We start from the raw sequence: 20,392 nt of genomic DNA, 5'->3' as shown, positions 1-20,392 counted from the left end.
TTCTTGTTACCTCTTGAGTTGGATATGAGTCATAGTGATTTACTTTTCAATGTAACACATATATTCTCTTGTCACCGCTTGGGTTGGATGTGAGTCCTAGCACTTTTCTCCATAACGCGACGCACGTATATTTTCTTATAACCTCTTGAGTTAGAAGTGAGTCCTAGTGCTTTCCTCCTCAATGTAGCACATATATTCTCTTGTCACCTCTTGGGTTAGATGTGAGTCCTAGTGCTTTCCTTCCTAACGTGACGTACATATTTTCTTGTTACTTCTTGAGTTGTATGTGTGTCCCTTGGATTCGAGTCCTAGTACTTTCCTCCTCAATGTAGCAAACATTTTCTTCTTCATCGCTTGGGTTGGATGTGAGTCCTAACGCTTTCCTTCCTAACGTGACATATATATTCTCCCAGTCATATGTCAGTTCGAATATAACTCCCCAGTAGTAACTTAAATTGTTACAGCCCCTTCCTTTCTATAGATATATCCTTAACGGTCGCCGTCTTCTACACTATTGTTACCTTTTGGAGCCGAATGTGAGCCTCTGTGTTTTCCATCTCGATTCGGTCCTCCCACACAATCACATTCTCATCTTTTGAAATCAGTTTCAAGACAACCTTAAATGGATTATGACATCTGATTCTTATTTTAGGATTGATACCCAAATTTCAATTCCCACCTTGGAGTCAACACTTATATACTGACTCCCATCCCTTATAAATACTTGTAATTTCATAACTCAAAATTTACTCTCTGATCCCCAGCGAGAGTCCCTACTCCTTGATTTCAATCAAACGATCATCTGCTAATTTCCTAGCGGGAACAAATCACAAACACAACTCTACACATACTTCCGGGTCTGTTGACATATGAGTTTAGATTGATTTTTGTTGATCTCGTCGGTCAATGCCAATACGCGCAGTGTGCTTGCCCAACACACCACACCTATTGGGCGTCCATTTGTTGACCTCACTTTTGGTTGAGGTTTACTTTTTCCTCTTTAGTAGCCTAAGGTCTAGCCATAGGACTTTCTTATTGACTTTTCTTAAAAAACTAGACAAGGAACCCTCACAAGTAGAAATTTCAAACTCTTCTCTACTCAACTTGGAGTTCCACATATTGGTCCTAACCTCTAGCACTAAGTAGGTGGGGCCACTATGGATGAAACTCAAGATGAGTCACCCGTAGGACTGCTGGACCTTAGGGTTGACCCTGTGTTTTGGTATAGGGCTAAGACACTCACTTGCAGTCACTTGTACTCACAATCACTCACTACCCTAAACCTAGAATTTCTAGGCTCTAGTCTCTTGATACTTTTGGGAGACTCCTGTAGGTGGTCCCTTAAACCCACTAGCTCTAGGCTAGGGTTTAGCTAAGACCACTACATAGAGGACCCAAAATGAGGTTTCCATTGGTCCATAGCTTATTGATGGTGGTTGGCACTCCAACTCTACCAAGACACCCAAACTAGTCTTTTGCCCCTAAATTTCCCCAAATTACCTACATACCTTTGGGACCCCAAATTTGGCCAAAATTTTCAAATTTACCCAAAATATCCAACTTAACTCAAAAATCATTTCAAACAACTAGAAAACTCCCAAACTACCCAAAATCACCAAAATTGGCCAAATTACCAAAATACCCCTCCTTACCCCAAAATTCAAAAAATTCCAACAAAATCCCAAAAATTCCCAAATCCTCTCAAATATTGTAAATTTCATTTTTCTTAACTATCAAATGACCTAATTTGGCCAATTTGACAATCTTTGATCAAAACCACCAAATTGCCCTTTAAAGGCCTATATTTTCCCAAAATTACCTCAAATGTCTAGCCAATTGGTCTCAATTTACCCCAATTTCAATTCTAAACTTAAATTCACACTTGATATGACCAATATAGACCAAATCCAAGCTCAATTGGTCCATCATTTGGACCTAATTTTGATTTAAACCAAAACCTCAATTTTGGCCTCATGACTTGGTTCCACCAAATTGAACCCATGGCCTACTCCATTTGCTACAATTTCTATTGAAAAACCTTCATAACATCCCCATACATCAAAATTAACCTTCAATTGGCCTTGTTGATACCTCAATTTCATTTGATTTCAACCTAAGTCCAAAAGCCCCAAATTTGTCCCAAATTGGCCATGTTTCAAATATCACCAAATTGAGGGCCTTAACCCAAAAATTTCCACTCCATATCTTCATGAAAAATCTTTAAAACACTTCCCTTGATCATGTGGATCATTTAATTTGGACTTAGACCAAAGCTAGCCTAACCTAGACCCATTTCTAGCCCAATATACCCAAAATTGACCAAATTCCAAAAATCCCTCAAATTGACCTACCCATTGAACTCAAAACCACTTCAACCCTTTACAAAAAATGTTCATAACAATCATCTATATAATGTTGATCAATAAATTGGGTCAATTTACATGGCTAACCTAGGCAAAACACAAACTTTGATCACTTGAACCCACATTGGAGCTTAGCATTAAAGATGACCTAACCACCCTAAAGTCATTAAATTAACTCCACCTCAGCCATGAATTGGACCCTAGTGACCAGCCAAAACCTGTTAAAACCACCTAAACTAAGACATGGACCAAAGGTCCCCTAAATCAATGGATTTAATGCCATATTTCCTTAAGCCTTAGATATTTTTGCCAAAACAAAGCCTAAAATCATTGAATTGCTGTGACATATTCCCCTGGGTTCCCTGAGCTCCCAGCCACCTCCCCCTGGCCAGCCAGCCAAGCTAGTGGCTGAAAAATGGCCAAATCAAGAGTCGTCCCAATGGGATTAAACCCAATTCAAACCTAGAGGTCACCTAGAGGCCACCTCATCCAAATTAAATGTTAGAGCCTCTCTGCCCTCCACCTAGGCAGCATATTTCACCCCGCAATTGGCCATGACAGCAAGCCCAAGGCCGTTTTTATAAAATTCTCCCATCCACGGCTATGGCGGGAGAGCTGAAAATTACTCAAAGAGACTTCCCTAAATTGATCCCAAAGCCTCTTTGAGACCTCCTCAATGCAACCCAACCACCACAATGCCCTGAATCCCCTTTCTGGAGCACAATTTTTTAGCTCAAAACATGTGGGAGACATAAAAAAACTCTCCACACCACTAAACTGCATCAAATTCAAATTAAACTTACCCACACCTTCACAACATTGAAAGGATCTAAAGCCCATCAAATTCCCCTCTCACAGAGCCTCTACCATAGCTCTAGACCAACACCCAAATCCGGCTGTGATCGAAATCATATCTAGGCCTCACACCAAGACCATAGACTCAATCCTTAGCCTCTTTGGACCACAACGAACGTAGCGAGACTCTCTGATCGAAGCTTCATTTCTGAGAGCAAATGTATAAAACTTCTTTTGGATTCTCCATTTAATGAGGCTTAATTTAATTGCATGATTACTGTGCATGATTGATTACTGTATGGATGTGTTCGCCTCACTTAGACGAGTCCATAGGATCAAACCTGAAGTGATTTGGTTGAGTCTAGGTTGAGATCTTAAGGTTTTAGTGTGGATTGTCACGGGATCACTTTATCGGGGACTATGAAGGGGAGCTGTTTGATCAAGCGTGTATCAAATGGACGGAAGAGATCAAGCCGGATGTGCTTCGGAACATAAACAGCGGGCCGAGTCAGCGCTAAGGTGGACAACAACATCAAATGGGAGTGCGCCGTATGGAGTTCAGAGTTGCCTATGATCTACATGGCGTCGTGTTGTTTAAATATATAAATAGGGATTTTTCCTATTTATTTAAATACCCCTAACAAAAAAATTCATATCTTGGTGTTGAAAAATCACAAAATTAAAATAAAAATACCCTCTTGCTCAGTCAATAGAGGAGAATAATGTGAAAATAGTTTTAAGTGAATGTAATGCATATTTTATTTTTAATTAATAAAATACTGATTTGAATCTTTTCATTCTCCATGTATATAGGCATTTCATTATAGCTTGGAATTTTAGCATGTTGTTGCCTATGTCATAAGGAACATCCCCTAATTTTTCCAAAGTCAGAGGAGGTCCCTAGATAGAATCACATCATAGAAATTAGCATGTTACTTAGAAAAATTTAAGAAAATTTTGGAAGGTTTATTATGACCAGAGAACCCTTAGGAAAATTTCTCATGAGTCAAGTTATTTAAAATGCACCTAATCTTCACAAACCCTAAATCACTAAGATAATTAATTTTGGAAAATATAAAGAAAAAAATGAATTGATTTTTGATCTCCACTATTTTTTTAGGATCCAGAAAACTCACCATAAAAATTTCAAAACATTTTAAGTTTCTTTGATAACTTAAATTGATTTTTCAAGTTAATTAACATTATTGGCACTCAAATGATTTTTAAAAAATTAAAATATAACTTGAAAAATTATAAAACTTGATTTTTTTAAGTTCTCTGTGATGAGGGGTATTTTTTAAAAATAAAATGATATTTAAAATAAAAACTTGATTTTTAGCCTATTTTAAATATTTAACTAATTAAAAATCCCTAAAAATCACAAAAATAATAAAACTAATGAAATTGTTCTAAATTGATTCCTAAGCACTTAAGAACAATTTCAATATTTTTCCTGGTTTTCTAAATAAAGATATTGGACTTTAAAGCTTAAAAATAAATTTTAAAGGTAAAAAATTAATTTTCACAAAAAATAATGCCAATAAATCAAATAAAATTAAAAAAAATATAAAATCTTATCCTCTATCATTTAAAATATTTTATATTTAATAAATATCCTAGAACTTAAAATAATTCTTAAAATTCAAATAAAATTCAAACAATCATGAAATTTGGTCCAAAGGCTTCTCTAGTCTAAGTCCACCTCCAGTAAAAATTTCAAGTGATTAGGATTTACCTTGGTCAAGTTAGGAAATTTTTTTTGAAAAATCCTATTTTTGCATGAAAATAATTATATAAAATAAGTTAAATTTTGAAAAATTACATTTTCTCCTCTAATATTTTAATTGACCCATGAATGGGGTAGGATAAAAATTTCAAAGTCATTTGGATTAAATTTGATGAATTATGAAGTGTTAGAGCATTGAGGGCAAATGTGTAATTTTAGAAACTTAGCCTTAATTAACATTTAGGCTTAATTCAAGAAGGAAAATGGGTAACCTCTGATCTTAATCAATTTACTTGATACTTGTAACACAAGGGATAATTGGTAGAAAGCAACCCCACTTTCTTAATTAAAAAGATAAGTTAATAGATTTCTAAATTAATAAAATTTTAAAAGATAAGTTAATAAATTTCTAAATTATTAAAATTTGGAAGTTTATTAAAATAAAATGAACCTAGGGCTTAGGGGTATGACTTTTGAAGTCAGTAATTAATCAATTTAATACCCCTATTTTGATTTTTAAATTCAAATCATGAATTTTGACCATCCAAAGCTTAATCTTTTAACAGAAGGACTTTTCAAAAATATAAAACTTAATTTTTCCTGCAAAACTTAATTTTTGACATTTAAAGTATTTTATAATTAATAAATACTCCAGAAGATAAAATAATTCTTAAAATGCAAATAAAATTTAAAAAATCATGAAATTTGGTACAAAGGATTCTATATTCTATGTGCACCTCTAATAAATATTTTAAGGGTTTAGGATTTACCTTGGTCAAGTTAGGAATTTTCTTTGAAAAATCTCATTTTTTCATGAAAATAATTATATAAAATAAATTAAATTTTTAAAAATCACATTTTCTCCATTGATGTGTTAATTGACCCATGAATGAGGTAGGATAAAAATTTCAAAGTCATTTGAATTGAATTTGACAGCTTATGAAGCCTTAGGGGCAAATATGTAATTTTAGAAATTTAACCTTAATTAACATTTAGGCTTAATTTAAAGAGGGAAATGGGTAAACTCTGATCTTAATTTGGATGTTTGAAACATAAGGGGTTACATGGTAGAAACCATTCTCATTTTCCCAATTTAAAAGATAAGTTAATAAATTTCTAAATTATTAAAATTTGGAAGTTTATTAAAATAAAATGAACCTAGGGCTTAGGGGTATGACTTTTGAAGTCAGTAATTAATCAATTTAATACCCCTATTTTGATTTTTAAATTCAAATCATGAATTTTGACCATCCAAAGCTTAATCTTTTAAGAACTAATTAAGACACTCACCTAGGTCTTAAGGGCTTAGTAGTGACTTAAGATAAATCAAGTTTCATTTAACTAAGGATTAGAAAAGTAAACATCATTTAAAATTAAAACATCTTTCAAATGCTACAAGCCAAATTATAACCAAGATTTGGTTAAGAGTTCCAATAACACTAACTTGCCTCTTTAAGGATCTTCACCCACATAATTTTCAAAATTAAATTACATATGATAATTACCTTACTCTTAGGGATAATTGAGACATCAATGTTCATTGATCATTAGGGTGTTTTAAAGGATGAATTATTAAGCAACATAATAAGTTTAAAAGAGCTTGGGATTTTCCACCACGCAGCGATAGAGTAGCGCGGACCTGCTTCTTTCTCTAGATCTGTTGGATACTTCGGAGATCTACTAAATTTAATATGTTTTGCTTGATAAAATTATCTTTAATTAAACTCTTAAGGACCCACCAAGATATGACCTAGGGCTAGATAGGTCACCAAAATTTTACTTCCCTATCTCATATAAACGGCCTTAACATGCTTATGAAGCCTTAGGGGCAAATATGTAATTTTAGAAATTTAACCTTAATTAACATTTAGGCTTAATTTAAAGAGGGAAATGGGTAAACTCTGATCTTAATTTGGATGTTTGAAACATAAGGGGTTACATGGTAGAAACCATTCTCATTTTCCCAATTTAAAAGATAAGTTAATAAATTTCTAAATTATTAAAATTTGGAAGTTTATTAAAATAAAATGAACCTAGGGCTTAGGGGTATGACTTTTGAAGTCAGTAATTAATCAATTTAATACCCCTATTTTGATTTTTAAATTCAAATCATGAATTTTGACCATCCAAAGCTTAATCTTTTAAGAACTAATTAAGACACTCACCTAGGTCTTAAGGGCTTAGTAGTGACTTAAGATAAATCAAGTTTCATTTAACTAAGGATTAGAAAAGTAAACATCATTTAAAATTAAAACATCTTTCAAATGCTACAAGCCAAATTATAACCAAGATTTGGTTAAGAGTTCCAATAACACTAACTTGCCTCTTTAAGGATCTTCACCCACATAATTTTCAAAATTAAATTACATATGATAATTACCTTACTCTTAGGGATAATTGAGACATCAATGTTCATTGATCATTAGGGTGTTTTAAAGGATGAATTATTAAGCAACATAATAAGTTTAAAAGAGCTTGGGATTTTCCACCACGCAGCGATAGAGTAGCGCGGACCTGCTTCTTTCTCTAGATCTGTTGGATACTTCGGAGATCTACTAAATTTAATATGTTTTGCTTGATAAAATTATCTTTAATTAAACTCTTAAGGACCCACCAAGATATGACCTAGGGCTAGATAGGTCACCAAAATTTTACTTCCCTATCTCATATAAACGGCCTTAACATGCTTTTTGAGTTTCAGATGGTGGAACGAGAAGACTCGCCAGGCACACTTTTACAGTTTTTAGCGTTGTCTTTCTTGTACTTTCATACTGTGCTTTTATACCTGCAAACTTGCATGTCACCCAGCATGAAAACTAAAACAATCAGGATAGCCACAAAACCAAAACCAAAACGAAAACTAAAACTAAAATCAACCAAGATAAAATTCACCGCAACAACATTCAAAATATAAAACAACTCAAAATTTAATCACAAACATCACACAAAACTACAAATTGCAACTAAATTAAGATGTCTCTATAGGATGATCGGGAATTTCTAGGAGGAGGTAACCTACAGTTGCTAACGAGGCTTCCCATGGTCTAAATGAAATTATGAAAGTCATTAAGTTGAGTTTAGTAAGTTCATTTGTACTAAGTGAATCCAATAGAAAATAGTTATACTAGAACGAGGGAACCGTAGGATCCTAACCGGTGTCGCTCTAATCTTTAACATGCCCACATAAAATTTAAAGAACTTCAACCATAGGGCCACCTATTTTGGCATTATAGCTTAACACACTAGAAAAATTAAACTAATCGCAACAAGGAGCTTGGAGCTAGCATGGTGGGCAACACGACCATCTTCAACAGCAGAACCTGTCTTCCCCAGCTAAACCAATCTTCCTTCCTTAGACTTAAACAACAAAGCCATAGGACTTCGAGGTCTTGCTTATGCAAAGTAAATCCTCACCTTATCTTTATGCTTTTGTACAACCCTGTTATACAATATAAGACCTAACTCGTCTTAGGATTCCGAGGTTTTCATTTTTCACGACCTAAATCCTCACATCTTTTACGCTATTTTTGTAATAGTTTCACACGAATGTAAGCCCTAACTAATAAAAACTAGTAGAATGAAAAACTTAAATATTTCTCCTTAGAAATGATGCCAAACATTAGGATAGCTTGAGAAGTCATCGAGGTTCTCCTTTGGATCCATGACATCTCCTAGTTCTTCCTCCTTTGGACTCCACAATAGAATGTTCCAAATTTGAACCAATCCCCTTTCACACTTCTACGTCCGATCGCATTGAAAAGTCCCACCCTTTGAAACTCCTTGAATTTAATATTTCCTAATTTTTATCAAGAGTCTTCTTAGGTGACTTTGGTCATTTAAGATGTAATTAACTATAGGGGCTTGCCCTTATAGGAAGCATGTCCGGACCAGCTTAATATAAACCCTATTTAATTTTTTATATTAACTAGGGTAACGTCTCGGCAAATATAAAGGTTTCGCAGACCAAACGGACGTCATATATTCCTTAGTTTATTTGATCGAGCCTCATCCTTAAGTCTTGTGTTTATCCTTCGGGATAGATACATGATTTGAGGTACAACGCTCTTTCATTTAAACTATGAAAAATATGGGGTCAGTTTGATTTCATATTTTTTTAAAATTAAATATATATGTAAATTAAAACGTTCTTACAAAGCGGGCAACGAGATTTCGATTCCGGTGACTGACAGCTTCTTACGGACAACTCCCTCCAACACCAAAATAGAGCCGACAGATGCCTTTATCAATTTTCAAAAGGCTTGGTTTGGGATATATTTTACCTACAACTGTAACTCTTCAGTTAGTTGATCGTTCGCTTACCTATCCTAAAGAAATATAGAAGATGTTTTGGAAAAAGTTGATAAATTTATCTTTCCTGTGGATTTTATTGTATTAGATATGGAGGAAGATAAGGAAGATGGAGGAAGATAAAGAAATCCCTATCATTTTAGGAAGACCATTCCTTGCCATTGGAAGAGCTTTGATAGATGTGTAGAAAGGAGAACTAAAAAAGAGAGTTAATGATCATGAGGTTATTTTTAATATTGCAAAATAAATGAGATACCTTTTAAAAGAGCAAGGGATTGAATGCTTCAGAATGGATATCAATAAATATCTAAACAAAAAATAATTCAAGAAGACTTTCGAAAAGGAATTTGAAAAAGAATATGTGGAATATGAAGACGATGATAAAATTTAAGATGAATCTACAAAAGTGAGTAATGAAGATTTGGATTATTTTCGGAAAAAAATTGAAATGTTAAATCCTACAGAAAGTAACATGAATTAGATTTCATCTACTGAGAAACCTCATGAACTAGAACTGAAAACACTTCCTACACATTTAAAGTATGCATTCTTAGGAGATTTATCTACATTACCTGTTATAGTATCCTCAGAATTAACTGATACATAAGAAGTAAGAACAATCATTGTTGGAAACTTTGAGAAGATATTAGAAAGCCTTTGGATGGACATTAGCTAATCTTAAAGGAAGCGGTCCTTCAATTTGTATGCATAGAATTTTATTGGAAGATCTACATGAACAAAGAGTTGATCCACCAAAGAAGATTGAATCTTATGATGAAAGAAGTTGTCAAGAAAAGGATTTTAAACCTATTAGATGCTAGAATAGTATATCCTATTTCAGATAGTGCTTCGATGAGTCCAATTCATTGTGTTCCAAAGAAAGGCGGTGTGACTGTAGTAACATATGAGAATAATGAATTAATACCAACAAAACAAGTCACTGGATGAACAGATCTGCATAGATTATAGAAAATTAACTTTTGTCACTTGGAAGGATCATTTTTTTACCCTTTTTGGACCAGATATTGGATAGGCTGGCCGGGCACAAATTTTTTTGTTTTCTATATGGATGTACCGGTTATTATCAAATACCTACTGCTCCAAAGGATCAAGAGAAAACAACATTTACTAGTCCTTATGGAACTTTTTTTTGGTGATGCCCTTTTGATCATGTAATGTACCTGCAACATTTCAACAATGTATGATATCAATTTTCAGTGATTTAATTAAAAAAAGGATTGAAGTATTTTTGGACGACTTTTCTGTATTTGGAACTTCTTTTGAAATATGTTTAAATCATTTATAGAAAGTTCTAGAATGATCTGAAAAATGCTAATCTTGTATTAAACTAGGAAAAATATCAATTTATGGTTGCATGAGGAATCGTGCTTGGGCATAAGATTTCAGAAAATGTAATGGAAGTAGATCCGACAAAAATTTAGATTATATGAAACCTACCTCCACCTACTATTGTAAGAGGATTTATGAGCTTTTTAGGACATGCTACATTTTACAGGCGATATAATAGACAATTTTCAAAGATAGCAAAGCCTTTATGCCAACATATGGAAAAAGATACAGAATTTGATTGTAACTAAGATTGCATTAAAGCCTTTGAAACTTTAAAGGAAAAATTGATCACTGCTCTTATAATTGTTTCACCTGACAAACCTTTTCAATTAATGTGTGATGTTAGTGATTATGCCATTGGAGCTATTTTAGGGCAAATATATAATAAGATTCTTAAAGTCATATACTATGCATATACTATAAGTCATATACTATGCTGGTAAGACTCTTAATGATGCTCAAATTAACTACACCACTACTGAAAGAGAGTTATTAGCCATTATTTATGCTTTTGATAAGTTTAGGTAATATTTAACTGGAGCTAAATGTGTTGTACATACTAATCACTTGGCTATTAAATATTTAATGCGAAAGAAGGATGTGAAACCAAGATTAATTAGATGGGTACTTTTCATGCAAGAGTTTGATTTTGTAGTAGTTCATAGGAAAAGGGCTGACAATCAAATTGCTGATCATCTATCTACGCTAGAATAGGAAGAAATACCTGATTTGGAAAAAGAAATTAATGAAACTATTCCTGATAAACAACTTTATGTTGTAAAGGGATGGGAAACACCTTGGTGATATTGTGAATTATATTGTTAGTGGTATTTTACCATTTGGAATGACAAAGCAACAAGAAAAGAAATTCATTCATAAAGTAAAATCTTATTTTTGGGATGAGACAATGTGTGCCTTATAATGAAATTTAGGAAATTATCCAAAAATGTCATAATTATGAATTTGGAGGTCATTTTGGAAATGATAGAGCTGTTCTTAAAATTTTGCAATCTGGATTTTATTGGCATACTTGATTTAGAGATGTTAGTATATGTGATTAGTGTCAAAGAATAGGTAATATTTCATAAAGAAATGAAATGCCCCTAAATTTTAATTTGGAAATTGAAATTTTTGATGCATGGGGATTGGATTTTATGGGACCATTTATACCTTCATTTGAAAATGTGTATACATTGATTGCAGTGGATTTTTCAAAATGGATTGAAGCAAGTGCTTTACATCTATGGGATGCTCGTTGTGTTTCATAATTTTTAATTAAAAATATTTTTACAAGATATGTAATGCCGAAAGTAATCTTTACTGATGGAGGATCTCATGTTGGAAATGCACAAATTGCAAGGTTGGTGGAAAAATATAATAGAATGCATAAAATTTCAACTACTCATCATCCCCAGATTAGTGGTTTGGAAGAAGTATCTAATAATGAAATTAAAAGAATTTTGGACAAAATTGTGTATCCTAATAAAATAGATTGGTCTGTTAGATTAGAAACTGCTTTATGAGCATACATGATAGCTTATAAGAAACTTATAGGAATTTTTTGTATAGATTAATTTTTGGGAAGACTTGTCACTTACTAGTAGAATTGGAGCATAAAGCTTATTAAACAATAAAGGAATTCAATTTAAATTTGAAAGACACTGGTGAGAAAAGATTATTGTAATTGAATGAGCTAGAAGAAATTAGGAATGAATCTTACAATAATGCCAGGATTTATAAGGAAAGAATGAAAGAATGGCATGATCAAAAGATAATATAAAAGGAATTTGAGCATGTATAGGAAGTTTTATTATACGAAACATGATTGAAATTATTTCCTGGAAACTGAAGTCTTGGTGGAAAGGGCCATTTAGAATTGTAAAATCTATCCCTATAAAGCTGTTATTATTGAAGATCCCAAGACTTGAAAGATATTTGAAGTGAATTGGCACAGATTGAAACCATATTTTGATGGTGAAAGACCAGTTTTTAAAGAAACTGTAATGTTAGGTCACCTATAATAAAGACTGGAGTTTCAGGCTGATGACATTAAACTAAGTGCTTTATGAGAGGCAACCCATATTTATCGTTATTTATTTTGCTTTTATGTTTTTATTCAGAATAGTTAACATATATTTATATTTGTACTTTTATAGATTCCATGTATTTGAGAAAAGTGATATTAACAAAAAAATTTAGAAACATATTTATTTACCTAATTTTGTGGATTCAAAATCAAAATAGAGAATTTTTTGGAACTGACTCCTGAAGCGCCACATTCCAGAGAGCTGGCACTTGAAGAGCCAGAATCGGATGCTAAAGCAACGCGGTGATGAAAATGACTTAAAACATTTAAAAGGCTATTTTTGACAATTTTTAACGGTTTCTTCTCCTTATAACTCATAAAAATGGATTCCAAACTCAATTTTATGCGGGAAAAAGAGGGAAGAGTCACTAATTTTCAATTCCTATTGGTTCCCACTCTAAAAATTTCACGAGATTTGGAATTTTCAGCTAGAGAAGTTTGTTATTTTTGATGTGCAGAAGTTATATGATCACATTCTTATGAAAAAGTGGCTAATCAAAGAAAGGTGATTTGTGAATCAAGGATTCAACACACCGAATACTCGAGTGGAAGAGATTATTGTGTAGAGACACTGGGAAGTGCTTTGCTACACTACTACAACCGTAGTTTTCCCAGTGATGAAAGAGTTTTACACAAATCTACATGAAATCATCCAAGGAATTATCTATGTGCGAGTTAGGTTTGTGTAATTCACTCATTCAAGAATAAATGAGATGTTTAAGATTGAAAGTGTTCTTATTTGCTACTAGGCGTATCTTACCCCTGCAAGAGATAATATGAATGAACTCTATCGATATCTTATGGATGAAGAAAAAAATTGGGAGGCCAGAGATGATGGTCAGAGATGATGGAAATATAAGATTTTCTTCATAATTGTTAAATCTTGCATCTAAGGCTTGACATTTCTTTATTGCATCAAAATTACTACTCTCTATGAAAATTAGTATGGTAACTAAGGAAAGTGCTATTCTGAATTATTGTATTCAAACTAGAAAACATATTCATATTGGTGCAATAATTGTGAAATCGGTTTTGGGGTTGATTGTCAATGGATTTGCAACTGGACTAGAACATCCATCCATAATTTTCCTACTATGCAGGCAATCGTAAAGACCTTATGAGAGTTGGGAGAAAGTGCTTCTTTCCTGGAAGCCGATGGGACCAAAAGTCTATTGCAACTGTATTGGAATGGGAGATGAGATTGATATGAATGTACTGATGGATCATGCATCCCAGAATTCATCACCTCTTCAGCCTTACTTCAGTTTGAACTTACTTTAGAGAAGGATCAAGAAATTGAAAAAGGGGTATAATGCCATAAACATGCAAGTGGGAATGTTCCTAAAATGTTGGATCATTTGGACTGGAGGCTGAAGGAACATTTTGAACATACTAAACGTATTGAAGATGGTTTAGCACATAAGTTCAAGAAATATACTTGGATTGAGGAAGATTCAACTGATGAATTTCCTTATCGACCTTTCTACAACTTGTACATGCACTACCAATCCATGGGAGATAATGGCACGTGAGATTTTTATATGCATGTATTTATGAAGTTGACACCACTTAACGACCCCAAAAACTCGATGGAGGCAAATTTAGACAAAATAATCTAAACAAAATACTTCTTATAAATATAATTTATCCCTTAAAACTTTTTCTTAAACTACCAAATCTCTCCTAAATATCAACGCAAGTATACATATCATGCATGTAATAAAGGGCTCTAATGGAGTCTTAGATATCAATCCCACAAGGTAGTTAGAAAATCCTAAAGTAATTTATGGAAATTATATTATAATAAAAGAAAAAAAGTAAAGTACAAAATTTGAAAATTGACTACTCAAGTGAATGCTAATTGAAATGTAGATGTAAGATTACAAAAATTAAACTGAACTAAATACTAAACATTCACAAGTAGAATTGTGAAAATTAAACAAATTTCAAAGTTTAAATTTAAGAAAGCATCATTCCCCGTTACAATGAATATATAGTTTGTGAAGAAATAGAAATCATTTGAATATATATATATATATATATATATATATATATATTTAGAAAGAGCTATGCTATAGCTCCATACATGTTAATATGAAGGTTTGATTACATATTGAGTGAGCAGAACACTCATACCAAAATTCATCCCCTCTAACTAACTAGATCATACAAGGAAGTATACAAAAAAATTAGGGACCTATCTATGTTAGACACAAAAACCATCAATCCATGCAAATAACATATGGAATGAATAAGCTATCCCCATGAAGAAGTATTTCAAGTTGAGTGGAAGGTATGGTCCCTACAGCAATTTCTTCAATATCCTTCCCCCTAGCAGCCAAGCTATGTGCAGGGGTGTTTCTTACCCTAATGATATGCTGGAAAATCACTTCTACATTGCATAACATGCTCAGGATTTTAGCAATCCACCTAGCAACATTCCATGGAGCAGCCTCTTCATGATTTAGGAATCTAATACAGCTGAAGGAATCTGTCTCAATTATCAATTTTATGATGTTGCAATGCCTGACAAGGTAGATTGCCCAAAAGATAACAATCATTTCAGTTTCAAGTGCATCCAAAGCCTAAGTGGGAGAGGAAAAGTATAACATGCATTTCCCTAGAGAGTTCCTAAAGACTCCTCCTACACCAGTAGCCTCCTTACAGAAGCTTCCATCAGTATTGGCTTTCACCCACCCTACAGGTGGTGGGTTCTAGAGAACTAAAGTAGGCATTTTTAGCTTCTGCACACTAGGCACCCAATTTAGGAAAATATTGGGAAAGTTTTGAAGTTTTGTTATCTTTTGCAGATAGGAAGTACAATTCAGCACCACCTTCATCTCCTTTGCTTTGTTGTTTTCATATTTAGACTGGTTTCTGCACATCCAAAGGAACCAGGCCACAATACATGGAATGATTATTAATTTGGCATCTAAGCATTCCATCCAACACCCCAAAAAGTATTTCCAGCTGACTTTAAGAGTGTCAATATTCAGTTGTTTTAGTATACCAGACCAGACCCCTTGGGAGAAGCTACAAGAGAAGAAAAAATGATCCAGACTTTCCTCAGCTTTACTGCATAGCTGACAGCAGGAGGGTCCCTTAAGCCCTTTCATCTTCAAAATGTCATCTGTAGGAAGTAAGGATTTCCATAATCTTCAACAGAAAAAGGACATGGAAGGTGTTAACCACTTCCCCCAAATCAAATTACCCCACTTGACAGGTTGCCATTTATAAAGCTGTTGGTAGATGAAGGCAGACAATTTTTGTGTGGAAGCCTATTTAGTAATGAGTCTATCCTTCTACCTAGGAAAGATTTTAGTCTGCTTAACCCAATACAGTTGTTCTTTAGTTAGGATGGCCTCCAACAGATTGCAGTTCCACTGATTGTCACTCCAGAATTCCTTCACTTTTATCATTGAATTAGGATTGGAGTTGTGAAGCCTCTCCCCATTCCATACCCACTTATCAAGCCATAAATTAACTTGGCCTTCACCAAGCTCCCATATAAACAACTCCTCAGCTTTATTTCTAATTTCCAGAAGCTTAGACCACAATCTAGAATCACCCATCTTTTTCTGAGCCATAGTAGGATGAACTGCCCTACAATACTTCCCCTTCATAAACATAGCCCAAAGGCTATCTTGTGCTCTAAACTTTATCCATAGTTTGCATAAGTTGATGATACTGAGATGCTGAAAATCTTTAAAGCCTAAACCACCAGCACTTTTGGGTTTACATAATTTATTCCAAGATAACCAATGGAACTGTTTTTTTGTCCAGCCCACAGAAATTTGTTGAAAATTCTGCCCAGCCTAATCTGAGTCTTTCTTCATGGTTAACATTTGAAGAGCATAGGATGGAATGGAAGTTATGATGCTTTTAATGAGGGTAATTCTACCTCCATTAAGAAAATCTTTAAAGCCTAAACCACCAGCACTTTTGGGTTTACATAATTTATTCCAAGATAACCAATGGAACTGTTTTTTTGTCCAGCCACACCAAGATAGTTGATTGGTAGGGAAGCTTTGCTGAAGCCAGTGTACTGAGCAATCCAATGCCTAATCTGGGGAAGAGTTTTTGAGCTAGTAAAGAATTGACATTTTTGTTTATTAAGATGCATACTAGAAGTGATTTGGAAGTGTGTCAGTCCTTGAAAAAGAGCCTCCACAGAAGTTTTTGTAGCCTTGGAGAAAATGATAATATCATCAGCATAAGACAGATGACTCACCCCAATATTAGATCTATGCTGATATGTCAGGTGAGGAGAAGAGGTAAACAATTGATTTAAAAGTCTAGAAAGATAGTCCATAGCTAGAATGAAGATAGTAGGAGATAGTGGATCTCCTTGTTTAATTCCCCTTGATGCAGAGAAGAAACCATGGATTTTACCATTGATTAAGATAGAGTGATTATTAAGACATCCATCTTTTTATCAAGATTATAAATGGCTCAGAGAAACCCCTAGCAATTAAAGTGTCCAATATAAAATTCCAATTGATAGTGTCATAAGCTTTCTGGATATCCAATTTCAGAATGAGATTGCTTCCTCTACACTTTCTGTCAAGGTCCAGCAACAACTCCTGTGCCAAGAGAATATTATCAGAGATCTGCCTCCCTTTCACAAATGCTACCTGGTTATTGCTAATAAGTTGTTGGAGGTGAGGTTGGAGCCTACTATTAATAACCTTGTTGATAACTTTAGACAAGACATTTGTAAGACTGATAGGTCTGAAATCTCCCCACCCAGTCCTGGTAGAATTTTTGGGAATCAAAGTAATAGTGGAAGCAGTGAAGTACTTAGGGGGATCCATACCTTTAAAGAAGCATTGTACAGCATCAACCACCTCCCCACTGATGATATGCCAAGGAGACTTGTAGAATTTAGCAGTAAAACCATCAGGGCCAGCCGCCTTCTGGTCATCAATAGAATCCAGTGCTGCTTTAATTTCCCCTTCCATAGGAATCTGAATCAGGTCCAAGCTTTGAACATAATTAATGCACTCAGAGAAAAGTTCCACCTTGATAGGAGCTCTCTCAGTAGACTAATCCATAAAGATTTTTTGAAAATACTGAACGACATCAGTGGCAATGTCCTCAGCATCATTGTCTACATTACCATTTGAATCCTGTATAGAGAGGATCATGTTATTCTTCCTTCTGAAATTAATACAAGCATGATAATAGCCTGTGTTTCTATCACCATCAATGAATCTTGTGACAACAGCTTTTTGTTTCAGAAAACATTCAGTAAAATTGGTTTGCATTAACAGCTCCTCACTTGCTTTGTGCAGTTCAGCTTCAGAATTCAAACCCATTTGGAAATTCTTTTCCATTTTGATAACATTACTTTGAGCAGTGGACAAATTCTCATTAATATTACCAAATATTTCCCAATTCCACTTCTTGAGATGAGCAGCCACCTTTTTCTGCAGAATCCACAATTTTACCCAGGGATTAGAGTTCCCATCAGCCCTCCAAACCTTACAAACTTCATCAACAAATTGAGGGTGGAGAGTCCACATGTTTTGAAATCTGAAAGGAGCATTTTTTGGCTTTTCAGCAATTTGGATAGTACATAACAATGGTCTATGGTCAGAACCTGTCATAGCCAGATGAGTAACGATAGTGCAAGGGAAGGTCTGAACCCATTTAGAGTTCCCCATCAATCTATCTAGCCTCTCCCACATTGCACCTCTTCTCCAAGTGAAATCAGGCCCCTGGTACCCCAAATCAAACAACTCAGCCTCAGAGAGAAAGTCATTGAATCTGTTTAATGCAGAGATAGTGGGAGGTCTACCACCTTTTCTTTCACCAAGAGAGGAAAGACAATTTAAGTTACCCCCCAAAAAACCGAAAGGAGTTTACAGCTTGTCCAATCAGAATCAACTCATTCCATAAGGTGGCTTGGTTGCTGGCAAGGCAACTGGAATAAATGAAAGTGGCATAGCCTATTTGAGCTCCAATATAGAATTGTATGTGAATAAACTGAGAGTGATCTATCAAAATAGACCAATGTAATTCAGCTCTAGCAAAGAGCCAAAAAAGCCAATGTAATTCAGCTCTAGCAAAGAGCCAAATTTTATTATTGGAGTTAGAAAAATGATCAAATTGAGGGAACTTTTTTTGAATTTTTTGGGAATTTTTAGTAACTAAAGGTTCAAGAATGGCCAAACACCAGACTTTATGGACTCTCACTAGATATTTTAATCTCTTGAGAGAAGAGGGGTCAGCAATACCCCTAATGTTCCAAACAAGAAAATTCATCATTGAGAGAAGGTCCTCCCTTTCCCCGTGGTCCTTGGATGATGATCCAAAGTAATAGGGCCCTCCAAATGTTGTTCAATTTCTACCTTGCCTTTTTTCTTTTTTACTGCTTCTTTGAAATTGCCAATCTTTAGTTAGGACATCAGTCAAACTGTCAATTCTCTGGTCTTCAATTCTAGATGGATTTATATTGATTAGGCTGTTATCACTCATAATATTTCCCTTCAAATTACTGTTAATGCTATTGGCTGCCTCTAGCTCCACAACACTACTATTGGGATTCATCCCAGTAGTATTAACCACAACATCAGTTGTTTTAACTTCTAACACAACCATTTCATCTGATTCCACTGGTTTAGAAATCTTGCTGAAACCTATTTTCCTGTTTGATGGAGGGTGTAGTCTATAACACCTTTCCACATTATGACCAAAAATTTTACAATGTTGACAATAAATTGGCTTTTGTCCATTACAATTTGCTGCCAAAAGCCTTCTTCAGGAGTATCAATCCAAACCCTTTCTATATCCAGTAGGGAGATGTCCCTTTCAACCAAGACTCTCGCACCAGCAGGTCTAGCCATATTAAAGGTAGGGGCATCAATTTTCAGTAGGCAGCCTAACACCCTACTGATGCTGAAAAGAACATTTTGATGAAAGTACTGAATGGGTAGGTTGGGAAATTTAAACCAAATGGGAATTACAGGGGGTTCCTTTGAGGGATCAAAATCAGGTGCCCACTTCATTAACTTCGTTGGAATACCATTAATAACTAGAGTTTGTTTGCTGGCAAAAACCCTTGCATAGTCCTCTTCATTAAATAATGAAATTAACAGGTGCCTTCCATCAATTAGACCCAACCTCCAAGCACCTATTAATTTCAAATCCCCAAAGAATTTCCTTACAAAATCCATCTTAGGGTGGCCAAACTGGAATTTGCCAACCAGAGTGAATTTACAGTCTCATTGAGCTCATTAATTTCTTGAGGGGAGAAGATAATTGCAGGCTCCCCATCGTTTACTCCTAGAGGATTAACAAATGGGCAAACACCCCTTCCAGCAGCAGCATCAAGTAAACATTGAGGGAAAACCAGGTGTTCAAAGGATTTAGGCACCTCCAAACCACTACCCACAACTTCAGCAAAGGTGGCCTTAGTCCATTGAGCATTGGTATCCACATCAATGGGGTAGGCCATGAGGACAAAATAGAATAAAAAACAAAAGGTAGGGGAAGAGAGTAAACCCTCCAACAGCAAAGACCGAAACCCAACCAGAAGAGAAAAACAATTTTAGAGCTTCAAAAAAATATCAACCAGAAATGAAAGCCAGGAAAACCAGCAAGGAAAGGAAGGCCCCAGGAAAACCCAGAAGCAAACAACAAACTTTATTAATGGAACAGTAATAAAAACTGAAACCACAACTTCCCAAACAACAACCAAAGCCACCAAACCCAGAGAGATCTTAAGGAAGCAAGCTTCACACAAGTCCAAAGCACCTCCAA

The 20,392-nt window shown here is 34.6% G+C and overlaps 1 protein-coding gene across 1 annotated transcript; it reads right to left on the bottom strand.

The window, feature by feature from the left end:
• Positions 1-17,043: 17,043 nt before the first annotated feature.
• LOC110035594 lies at positions 17,044-20,087 on the bottom strand. Its single transcript, XM_020739848.1, has 3 exons — positions 19,851-20,087; positions 17,710-18,348; positions 17,044-17,595 (listed from the first exon to the last, which is right to left on the bottom strand). The coding sequence occupies exons 1-3, from the start codon at positions 20,085-20,087 to the stop codon at positions 17,044-17,046; spliced, it is 1,428 nt and encodes a 475-aa protein (XP_020595507.1).
• Between the last annotated feature and the right edge of the window lie 305 nt (positions 20,088-20,392).

The sequence above is a fragment of the Phalaenopsis equestris genome, unplaced genomic scaffold (genome assembly GCF_001263595.1).
Source record: "Phalaenopsis equestris unplaced genomic scaffold, ASM126359v1 Scaffold198388, whole genome shotgun sequence".
Taxonomy (NCBI): domain Eukaryota; kingdom Viridiplantae; phylum Streptophyta; class Magnoliopsida; order Asparagales; family Orchidaceae; genus Phalaenopsis; species Phalaenopsis equestris.
Note: the sequence above shows the minus strand (reverse complement) of the source record. Positions and strands in the feature narration are given on the sequence as shown.

Excerpts from the sequence above, each read along its gene's own strand:
- LOC110035594 (XM_020739848.1), bottom strand. The coding sequence starts at position 20,087 with ATGGCCTACCCCATTGATGTGGATACCAATGCTCAATGGACTAAGGCC. Across the intron at positions 18,349-19,850 it reads TTAATGAGCTCAATGAGACT|GGGCCTGATTTCACTTGGAG; the intron begins GTAAATTCACTC and ends TTGGGGTACCAG. Across the intron at positions 17,596-17,709 it reads CTGAGGACATTGCCACTGAT|ATTCCTATGGAAGGGGAAAT; the intron begins GTCGTTCAGTAT and ends GACCTGATTCAG.